Below are 12,420 nucleotides of genomic sequence, written 5' to 3'. Positions count from 1 at the left end.
ACCTGTCCCATATAATTTACACCTCCACATACCTGTCCCATATCACATACCTGTCCCACATAATTTACACCTCCACATACCTGTCCCATTTAATTTAAAACCTCCACATACCTGTCCCATATAATTTTCACCTTCACATGCCTGTCCTACATCATTTACACCTCCACATACCTGTCCCACATTATTTACACCTCCACATACCTGTCCCTGCTTCATTTACACCTCCACATACCTGTCCCACATCATTTACACCTCCACATACCTGTCCCGTATAATTTACACCTCCACATACCTGTCCCATATCACATACCTGTTCCATATAATTTACACCTCCACATACCTGTCCCATATAATTTACACCTCCACATACCTGTCCCATATAATTTACACCTCCACATACCTGTCCCACATTATTTACACCTCCACATACCTGTCCCATATAATTTACACCTCCACATACCTGTCCCGCATTATTTACACCTCCACATACCTGTCCCATATAATTTACACCTCCACATGCCTGTCCTACATCATTTACACCTCCACATACCTGTCACACATCATTTACACCTCCACATACCTGTCCCACATTATTTACACCTCCACATACCTGTCCCATATAATTTACACCTCCACATACCTGTCCCGCATTATTTACACCTCCACATACCTGTCCCATATAATTTACACCTCCACATGCCTGTCCTACATCATTTACACCTCCACATACCTGTCACACATCATTTACACCTCCACATACCTGTCCCACATCATTTACACCTCCTCATACCTGTCCCATATCATTTACACCTCACACATACCTGTCCCATATAATTTACACCTCCACATACCTGTCCCATATAATTTACACCTCCACATACCTGTCCCACATCATTTACACCTCCACATATCTGTCCCACATCATTTACACCTCCACATACCTGTCCCGCATCATTTGCACCTTCACATACCTGTCCTACATCACTTACACCTCCACATACCTGTCCCCACATCCATTAACCCATTATTGAGCTTATTAGAGAAATTCTGCTGCCAGCTGACATTTATTGGCCAAATTATGCTGTTTAAACCCCTCCAAGTGCATGATTATTCATTGGGGGGGTTACCAGAGGTTCTCCACTGTGTCCCGTCATTTTTACCTTAAAGTAAAGATTTCCCACCTTTTCACCCGCTCAGGGGGGTGCGCACAAAAAAATGTGTCGTTCCTCTGAAAAAGAAATGCGAGTTTGGAATTGGATTGCAGTGCAAGTTTGCTGTGAGAACAGCTTGCAGAACCCAACTGGCACCTAATTGGATTGACCCCTTGGACTCAAAGTCAGAAGTAATGTGTGAAGGGAACACCTCATTGCAACATTATTAAAATGATACTTACAATTGCAAGTTATTTGCCTGATTCCACCATTGGCCACAATACTCTGCACATCTGACAGGTGGTGCCTGAGAGTCAGCGCTGCCGATGCTATCCGACTGTATAACACAGTGCGCCCCAGCTATGCTCATGTGCTATACATTCTGTAACAAGTGAATGTAAAGCAGAACTTTGCGCCTCTGTAAAATGCTCTATGCAGGTGCTAAATTCACCTAATTTCTGCTGAATACTGAATGCGGGAACAGGCCAATCGCTCAACCAGGGATCCGAGGTGCTGTAACTAAAGAGAACCGTCTCCTGGGCAAGGCAGTGGACCATACAATAGGTACTACAGGGAAGGGCCTGTAGTACAATGTCCTGGGACAATGCAGATGCCCATTGAACGGAACATTGGCACTTTCTACGGCCTTGTACTGCTGGGATGTCTTGTGGGTGTGCACCTCGTGCTGGTGACGGGGACCGTCCTGCTGTGCTAAGGTCCCAACAATGCATAGAAATAGCTGTATTTACTCTTCTGTGTGAAATGTCCCATGTATCCAGTGACAGACACAGGGAGCCATTAGTGATAAACGGACACTTCTACACAAAACCAGAACATTACACTTCTCCAACCAATGAGCAACAAGCTACACAGCACAGTATTACACAGCACAGTATTACGCAGCACAGTATTACGCAGCACAGTATTACGCAGCAGAGTATTACGCAGCAGAGTATTACGCAGCAGAGTATTATGCAGCACAGTATTACGCAGCACAGTATTACGCAGCACAGTATTACGCAGCACAGTATTACGCAGCACAGTATTACGCAGCACAGTATTACGCAGCACAGTATTACGCACACAGTATTACGCAGCACAATATTACGCAGCACAGTATTACGCAGCACAGTATTACGCAGCACAGTATTACGCAGCACAGTATTACGCAGCACAGTATTACGCAGCAGAGTATTACGCAGCACAGTATTACGCAGCACAGTATTACGCAGCACAGTATTACGCACACAGTATTACGCACACAGTATTACGCACACAGCATTACACAGCACAGTACACAGCACAGTATTACGCACACAGTATTACGCAGCACAGCATTACACAGCACAGTATTACGCACACAGTATTACGCACACAGTATTACACAGCACAGTATTACACAGCACAGTATTACGCACACAGTATTACGCACACAGTATTACGCAGCACAGCATTACACAGCACAGTATTACGCACACAGTATTACGCACACAGTATTACACAGCACAGTATTACGCACACAGTATTACGCACACAGTATTACGCACACAGTATTACGCACACAGTATTACGCACACAGTATTACGCAGCACAGTATTACGCACACAGTATTACGCACACAGTATTACACAGCACAGCATTACACAGCACAGTATTACGCACACAGTATTACGCACACAGTATTACACAGCACAGTATTACGCACACAGTATTACGCACACAGTATTACGCACACAGTATTACGCAGCACAGTATTACGCAGCACAGTATTACGCACACAGTATTACGCAGCACAGTATTACGCGCACAGTATTACGCAGCACAGTATTACGCACACAGTATTACGCACACAGTATTACGCACACAGTATTACGCACACAGTATTACGCAGCACAGACCCTCTGCTCTATCCATACAGGTGTCCAGTGTAATCTACCCTGATATTTCTCTCTAATCTCAATTTCAAACAGTGCTGAAAAAAAACCTACACAATGATATAGCAATGCACCATATTACTATATAACCGACGGTCCTAACAAACACATTATAAATATCAGCAATACGTATATCTGACCAGCAAGCTGCACAGCACTTTTACAAACGTATAGTATATATATACAGTATATATCCTAAAAACAAACCCGTGGGCTTAGTTCACACATACTGTACTGCAAATATATATATATATAGCCCAAAGGTGCGGCACTCCGATACAAAGTCCACGCAGTGGTTTGGTCATCACCGGTTCAGTATTTATCTACTGTCTTCAGGATAAAGTACTGAGACATTGATAACCAAACCACTGCCTGGACTTTGTATACTCCTGTATCTGGGTGCCGCACCTTTGGGGGCACCAGGTCAATTTGCAAATTTGAATGGGAGTGCCGGACCTATGGGATTACATGCAGCATATACACATATATATATATATATATATATATATATATATATACATATACACACACACTGCATAACATTTAAAAGTTTTCCAGTAACACTTAATTGCACTGAATTACAAAACAATGTTACAACATACATTTGGAAACAGGTGAGAAGCTCCCCTCATACAGTAAAGTAACAGGGGAAGCTTTCAGTACAGGACAAGTCAGTGATGAGAGTAGTACACACAGGGAGCTGTCACCTCTGTACCTGGGAACAGGTGAGCAGCCCCATCACACAGTACAGGACATGTCAGTGATGAGAGTAGTACACACAGGGAGCTGTCACCTCTGTACCTGGGAACAGGTGAGCAGCCCCTTCACACAGTACAGGACAGGTCAGTGATGAGAGTAGTACACACAGGGAGCTATCACCTCTGTACCTGGGAACAGGTGAGCAGCCCCATCTCACAGTACAGGACATGTCAGTGATGAGAGTAGTACACACAGGGAGCTGTCACCTCTGTACCTGGGAACAGGTGAGCAGCCCCCATCACACAGTACAGGACATGTCAGTGATGAGAGTAGTACACACAGGGAGCTGTCACCTCAGTACCTGGGAACAGGTGAGCAGCCCCATCACACAGTACAGGACATGTCAGTGATGAGAGTAGTACACACAGGGAGCTGTCACCTCTGTACCTGGGAACAGGTGAGCAGCCCCTTCACACAGTACAGGACAAGTCAGTGATGAGAGTAGTACACACAGGGAGCTGTCACCTCTGTACCTGGGAACAGGTGAGCAGCCCCATCACACAGTACAGGACATGTCAGTGATGAAAGTAGTACACACACAGGGAGCTGTCACCTCTGTACCTGGGAACAGGTGAGCAGCCCCATCACACAGTACAGGACATGTCAGTGATGAGAGTAGTACACACACAGGGAGCTATCACCTCTGTACCTGGGAACAGGTGAGCAGCCCCATCTCACAGTACAGGACATGTCAGTGATGAGAGTAGTACACACAGGGAGCTGTCACCTCTGTACCTGGGAACAGGTGAGCAGCCCCCATCACACAGTACAGGACATGTCAGTGATGAGAGTAGTACACACAGGGAGCTGTCACCTCAGTACCTGGGAACAGGTGAGCAGCCCCATCACACAGTACAGGACATGTCAGTGATGAGAGTAGTACACACAGGGAGCTGTCACCTCTGTACCTGGGAACAGGTGAGCAGCCCCATCACACAGTACAGGACATGTCAGTGATGAAAGTAGTACACACACAGGGAGCTGTCACCTCTGTACCTGGGAACAGGTGAGCAGCCCCCATCTCACAGTACAGGACATGTCAGTGATGAGAGTAGTACACACAGGGAGCTGTCACCTCTGTACCTGGGAACAGGTGAGCAGCCCCCATCTCACAGTACAGGACATGTCAGTGATGAGAGTAGTACACACACAGGGAGCTGTCACCTCTGTACCTGGGAACAGGTGAGCAGCCCCATCACACAGTACAGGACAGGTCAGTGATGAGAGTAGTACACACACAGGGAGCTGTCACCTCTGTACCTGGGAACAGGTGAGCAGCCCCATCACACAGTACAGGATATGTCAGTGATGAGAGTAGTACACACACAGGGAGCTGTCACCTCTGTACCTGGGAACAGGTGAGCAGCCCCATCACACAGTACAGGACATGTCAGTGATGAAAGTAGTACACACACAGGGAGCTGTCACCTCTGTACCTGGGAACAGGTGAGCAGCCCCCATCTCACAGTACAGGACATGTCAGTGATGAGAGTAGTACACACAGGGAGCTGTCACCTCTGTACCTGGGAACAGGTGAGCAGCCCCCATCTCACAGTACAGGACATGTCAGTGATGAGAGTAGTACACACACAGGGAGCTGTCACCTCAGTACCTGGGAACAGGTGAGCAGCCCCATCACACAGTACAGGACAGGTCAGTGATGAGAGTAGTACACACAGGGAGCTGTCACCTCTGTACCTGGGAACAGGTGAGCAGCCCCTTCACACAGTACAGGACATGTCAGTGATGAGAGTAGTACACACAGGGAGCTGTCACCTCTGTACCTGGGAACAGGTGAGCAGCCCCTTCACACAGTACAGGACAAGTCAGTGATGAGAGTAGTACACACAGGGAGCTGTCACCTCTGTACCTGGGAACAGGTGAGCAGCCCCATCACACAGTACAGGACATGTTAGTGATGAAAGTAGTACACACACAGGGAGCTGTCACCTCTGTACCTGGGAACAGGTGAGCAGCCCCCATCTCACAGTACAGGACATGTCAGTGATGAGAGTAGTACACACAGGGAGCTGTCACCTCTGTACCTGGGAACAGGTGAGCAGCCCCCATCTCACAGTACAGGACATGTCAGTGATGAGAGTAGTACACACACAGGGAGCTGTCACCTCTGTACCTGGGAACAGGTGAGCAGCCCCATCACACAGTACAGGACAGGTCAGTGATGAGAGTAGTACACACACAGGGAGCTGTCACCTCTGTACCTGGGAACAGGTGAGCAGCCCCATCACACAGTACAGGATATGTCAGTGATGAGAGTAGTACACACACAGGGAGCTGTCACCTCAGTACCTGGGAACAGGTGAGCAGCCCCATCACACAGTACAGGACAGGTCAGTGATGAGAGTAGTACACACAGGGAGCTGTCACCTCTGTACCTGGGAACAGGTGAGCAGCCCCATCACACAGTACAGGACAGGTCAGTGATGAGAGTAGTACACACACAGGGAGCTGTCACCTCTGTACCTGGGAACAGGTGAGCAGCCCCATCACACAGTACAGGACATGTCAGTGATGAGAGTAGTACACACACAGGGAGCTGTCACCTCAGTACCTGGGAACAGGTGAGCAGCCCCATCACACAGTACAGGACATGTCAGTGATGAGAGTAGTACACACACAGGGAGCTGTCACCTCAGTACCTGGGAACAGGTGAGCAGCCCCCATCACACAGTACAGGACATGTCAGTGATGAGAGTAGTACACACACAGGGAGCTGTCACCTCAGTACCTGGGAACAGGTGAGCAGCCCCATCTCACAGTACAGGACATGTCAGTGATGAGAGTAGTACACACACAGGGAGCTGTCACCTCCGTACCTGGGAACAGGTGAGCAGCCCCATCTCACAGTACAGGACATGTCAGTGATGAGAGTAGTACACACAGGGAGCTGTCACCTCTGTACCTGGGAACAGGTGAGCAGCCCCATCACACAGTACAGGACATGTCAGTGATGAGAGTAGTACACACAGGGAGCTGTCACCTCTGTACCTGGGAACAGGTGAGCAGCCCCATCACACAGTACAGGACATGTCAGTGATGAGAGTAGTACACACAGGGAGCTGTCACCTCTGTACCTGGGAACAGGTGAGCAGCCCCCATCACACAGTACAGGACATGTCAGTGATGAGAGTAGTACACACAGGGAGCTGTCACCTCTGTACCTGGGAACAGGTGAGCAGCCCCATCACACAGTACAGGACAGGTCAGTGATGAGAGTAGTACACACAGGGAGCTGTCACCTCTGTACCTGGGAACAGGTGAGCAGCCCCCATCACACAGTACAGGACATGTCAGTGATGAGAGTAGTACACACAGGGAGCTGTCACCTCTGTACCTGGGAACAGGTGAGCAGCCCCATCACACAGTACAGGACATGTCAGTGATGAGAGTAGTACACACAGGGAGCTGTCACCTCTGTACCTGGGAACAGGTGAGCAGCCCCCATCACACAGTACAGGACATGTCAGTGATGAGAGTAGTACACACAGGGAGCTGTCACCTCTGTACCTGGGAACAGGTGAGCAGCCCCATCACACAGTACAGGACATGTCAGTGATGAGAGTAGTACACACAGGGAGCTGTCACCTCTGTACCTGGGAACAGGTGAGCAGCCCCATCACACAGTACAGGACATGTCAGTGATGAGAGTAGTACACACAGGGAGCTGTCACCTCTGTACCTGGGAACAGGTGAGCAGCCCCATCACACAGTACAGGACATGTCAGTGATGAGAGTAGTACACACAGGGAGCTGTCACCTCTGTACCTGGGAACAGGTGAGCAGCCCCATCACACAGTACAGGACATGTCAGTGATGAGAGTAGTACACACAGGGAGCTGTCACCTCTGTACCTGGGAACAGGTGAGCAGCCCCCATCACACAGTACAGGACATGTCAGTGATGAGAGTAGTACACACAGGGAGCTGTCACCTCTGTACCTGGGAACAGGTGAGCAGCCCCATCACACAGTACAGGACAGGTCAGTGATGAGAGTAGTACACACAGGGAGCTGTCACCTCTGTACCTGGGAACAGGTGAGCAGCCCCCATCACACAGTACAGGACATGTCAGTGATGAGAGTAGTACACACAGGGAGCTGTCACCTCTGTACCTGGGAACAGGTGAGCAGCCCCATCACACAGTACAGGACATGTCAGTGATGAGAGTAGTACACACAGGGAGCTGTCACCTCTGTACCTGGGAACAGGTGAGCAGCCCCATCACACAGTACAGGACATGTCAGTGATGAGAGTAGTACACACAGGGAGCTGTCACCTCTGTACCTGGGAACAGGTGAGCAGCCCCATCACACAGTACAGGACAGGTCAGTGATGAGAGTAGTACACACAGGGAGCTGTCACCTCTGTACCTGGGAACAGGTGAGCAGCCCCCATCACACAGTACAGGACATGTCAGTGATGAGAGTAGTACACACAGGGAGCTGTCACCTCTGTACCTGGGAACAGGTGAGCAGCCCCATCACACAGTACAGGACATGTCAGTGATGAGAGTAGTACACACAGGGAGCTGTCACCTCTGTACCTGGGAACAGGTGAGCAGCCCCATCACACAGTACAGGACAGGTCAGTGATGAGAGTAGTACACACAGGGAGCTGTCACCTCTGTACCTGGGAACAGGTGAGCAGCCCCCATCACACAGTACAGGACATGTCAGTGATGAGAGTAGTACACACAGGGAGCTGTCACCTCTGTACCTGGGAACAGGTGAGCAGCCCCATCACACAGTACAGGACATGTCAGTGATGAGAGTAGTACACACAGGGAGCTGTCACCTCTGTACCTGGGAACAGGTGAGCAGCCCCATCACACAGTACAGGACATGTCAGTGATGAGAGTAGTACACACAGGGAGCTGTCACCTCTGTACCTGGGAACAGGTGAGCAGCCCCATCACACAGTACAGGACAGGTCAGTGATGAGAGTAGTACACACAGGGAGCTGTCACCTCTGTACCTGGGAACAGGTGAGCAGCCCCCATCACACAGTACAGGACATGTCAGTGATGAGAGTAGTACACACAGGGAGCTGTCACCTCTGTACCTGGGAACAGGTGAGCAGCCCCATCACACAGTACAGGACAGGTCAGTGACAGCCACATACAGAGCCCCGGGCTGCAGCCACAGAGGAGTCACCTGTCCAGGTGTCAGGTACCTGTCATCCAAGTGACCTCCTGCTGCCACTCTCCCCAGTGTGTGAATGTCGGGATGACGGGTGAAGGTAGGGATAACGCATGAATGAGCAGTAAGTGCATCCCTTACCTGCAGAGCTTCCGTGCATCGCCCCGGGGAGTCCTCCGCCCTCAGGAACACCTGCTGTCCCCGTCTAAAGAAATGAATAAGTGCAATAAGTATGTGATGGAAGAGCAGGAGCATGCTGCCAGCCTCCGCACACCCGCCAGGTACACACACACCAGTCCCGGCTCCTGATGGGCATCCGGGCGTAGGGAAGGCACATGCTGCCCCTCCCCTCCCTCCCCCCACCCCCCCGCACCGTACACACCTGCCCCCCAGAGCAATGGGGCAAGCGGAGCGCAGGAGCCACATTGCTGCCGCCGCCAGAGACAGAGGGGCCCGGGGCAGGGACCCAGCGACTGCAGCCAGACACTGCGCAGCTCCGGGGGCGGCACCGGGTCCTAGTGCCTGCGCTGTGCTGCTGCTGCTGCTGCTGCCAGCCGGAGACTGAGCCGGGTCTGCAGCCGCAGCTCTCTGCCCAGGGCTCCGCTCCACTCCTGTGTGTGTCTGCTGTCACACACACTCCTAGCTGTCTCTGCTGTCACACACACTCCTAGCTGTCTCTGCTGTCACACACACTCTTAGCTGTCTCCTCTGTCACACACACTCTTAGCTGTCTCTGCTGTCACACACTCCTACCTGTCTCTGCTGTCACACACTCCTAGCTGTCTCTTCTGTCACACACACTCCTAGCTGTCTCTTCTGTCACATACTCCTAGCTGTCACTCACACTCCTAGCTGTCTCTTCTGTCACACACACTCCTAGCTGTCTCTGCTGTCACACACACTCCAAGCTGTCACATACATTCCTAGCTGTCTCTTCTGTCACACACACTCTTAGCTGTCTCTTCTGTCACACACACTCTTAGCTGTCTCTGCTGTCACACACTCCTACCTGTCTCTGCTGTCACACACTCCTAGCTGTCTCTTCTGTCACATACTCCTAGCTGTCACTCACACTCCTAGCTGTCTCTTCTGTCACACACACTCTTAGCTGTCTTTGCTGTCACACACACTCCTAGCTGTCTCTGCTGTCACACACACTCCAAGCTGTCACATACATTCCTAGCTGTCTCTTCTGTCACACACACTCTTAGCTGTCTTTGCTGTCACACACACTCCTAGCTGTCTCTGCTGTCACACACATTCCTAGCTGTCTCTGCTGTCACACACCCTCCTAGCTGTCTCTTCTGTCACACACACTCCTTGCTGTCTCATCTGTCACTCACAATCCTAGCTGTCTCTGCTGTCACACACACTCCTAGCTGTCTCTGCTGTCACACACATTCCTAGCTGTCTCTTCTGTCACACACTCCTAGCTGTCACTCACACTCCTGTGTGTCTCTGCTGTCACACACAATCCTAGCTGTCTCTGCTGTCACACACACTCCTAGCTGTCTCTGCTGTCACACACATTCCTATCTGTCTCTTCAGTCACACACACTCCTAGCTGTCTCTGCTGTCACACACTCCTAGCTGTCACCCTAAGCTGTCTCTGCTGTCCCACACACTCCTAGCTGTCTCTGCTGTCCCTCACACTCCTAGCTGTCTCTGCTGTCACACACACTCCTAGCCGTCTCTGCTGTCACACACACTCCTAGCCGTCTCTGCTCTCACACACACTCCTAGCTGTCTCTTCAGTCACACACACTCCTAGCTGTCTCTTCTGTCGCACACACTCCTAGCTGTCTCTGCTGTCCCTCACACTCCTAGCTGTCTCTGCTGTCCCACACACTCCTAGCTGTCTCTGCTGTGCCTCACACTCCTAGCTGTCACACACACACTCCTAGCTGTCTCTGCAGTCACACACACTCCTAGCTGTCACACACTCCTAGCTGTCTCTGCTGTCCCACACATTCCTAGCTGTCTCTGCTGTCCCTCACACTCCTAGCTGTCTCTGCTGCCCCTCACACTCCTAGCTGTCCCACACACTCCTAGCTGTCTCTGCTGTCCCTCACACTCTTAGCTGTCACACACACTCCTAGCTGTCTCTACAGTCACACACACACTCCTAGCTGTCACACACTCCTAGCGGTCTCTGCTGTCACTCACACTCCTAGCTGTCTCATCTGTCACACACTCCTAAGCTGTCTCTGCTGTCACACACACTCCTAGCTGTCTCATCTGTCCCTCACACTCCTGTGTGTCTCTTCCCAGTCTGCTGTCCCTCAAACTCCTAGCTGTCTCATCTGTCCCACACACTCCTGTATGTCTCTTCTCAGTCTGCTGTCCCTCACACTCCTAGCTGTCTCATCTGTTATACACACTCCTAGCAGTCTCATCTGTCCCTCACACTGCTGTCTCATTTGTCCGTCTCACACTCCTAGCTGTCTCTGCTGCCACTCACACTCGTAGGTATCAGCTGTCCCTCACACACCTAGATGTCTCAGTTGTCACACTCCTAGATGTCTCAACTGTCACTCACTGCAGTAGGCCTCAGATGTCACTCACACTCTTATGTTCTTCACTTATATATCTCATATGTCTCAGCTGTCATTCATATTTCTTTCCAGATGTCTCCACGGCTACACTCCTGTGTGTCAGCTGCTACTCCTGTGTCTTTCAGTTGTCACTCACACTCATATCTCAGCTGTCATTATCATATGTCTCAGCTGTCACACACTCCCATATATCTCGGTGTTATTCATCCCCACATATCTGAGCTGTCATTTCCATATATCTCAACTGCCACTCATTTCCATATATCTAACTGCCACTCATTTCCATATATCTAACTGCCACTCATTTCCATATATCTAACTGTCACTTTTCTATATCTCAGCTGACACTCATTCCCCTATTTCTCTGCAGTCACTCCAATATGTCTCAGTTGTCACTCACTCATATTTCAGCTGTCACTCCTCTGTATCTCAGCGGTCACTCACTCACATATATGTCAGCTGTCACACACTAGTATATCTAACACGCCTATATATCTCAGCTGTCACTCAATCCTATATATCTCAGCTGTCACTCCTATATATCTCAGCTGTCACTCACTCCTATATATCTCAGCTGTCACTCACTCCTATATATCAGCTGTCACTCACTCTTGTATATCTCAGCTGTCAGCTGCCACTCACTCCCATTCCTGCTCATACTGTGTAACACGATATAACATCATTACATAGAGAATAATGTTCCGACATTCGGCAAAATGTAGGGATATTAGAAGTGATCAAGCCGCTCTGTCACCGTTAGACAGGCTGCAACATTGATTGTAACTTGTATATTTTTGTGTTTCACAAGATATCTTTGAAGCAAAGCCTGTATTGGGTGTGTCGTACCTACACTGACAGACATA

General features: G+C 50.0%; 1 protein-coding gene across 3 annotated transcripts in view; it reads right to left on the bottom strand.

Annotated features, from left to right (window-relative positions):
* Positions 1-12,420, bottom strand: part of PDE2A (phosphodiesterase 2A) — a 794,043-nt gene that overhangs the window by 711,863 nt on the left and 69,760 nt on the right. The window contains exons 1-2 of one of the 3 annotated variants that reach the window (XM_088461173.1): positions 9,385-9,509; positions 9,144-9,207 (exon numbers count right to left, since the gene is read on the bottom strand). In XM_088461173.1, coding sequence (XP_088317299.1) covers positions 9,144-9,207; positions 9,385-9,428 — 108 coding nt within the window. In that variant the 5' untranslated portion in view covers positions 9,429-9,509. Of the gene's footprint in view, positions 1-9,143; positions 9,258-9,384; positions 9,510-12,420 lie in introns of those variants that run through there. The other 2 variants (XM_088461174.1, XM_088461172.1) reach the window with 2 other exon arrangements.

This window comes from Taudactylus pleione, unplaced genomic scaffold (assembly GCF_031769625.1).
Source record: "Taudactylus pleione unplaced genomic scaffold, aTauple2 ptg001023l, whole genome shotgun sequence".
In the NCBI taxonomy this organism is placed as follows: Eukaryota; Metazoa; Chordata; class Amphibia; order Anura; family Myobatrachidae; genus Taudactylus; species Taudactylus pleione.
This window is presented reverse-complemented; position numbering and strand designations above follow the sequence as displayed.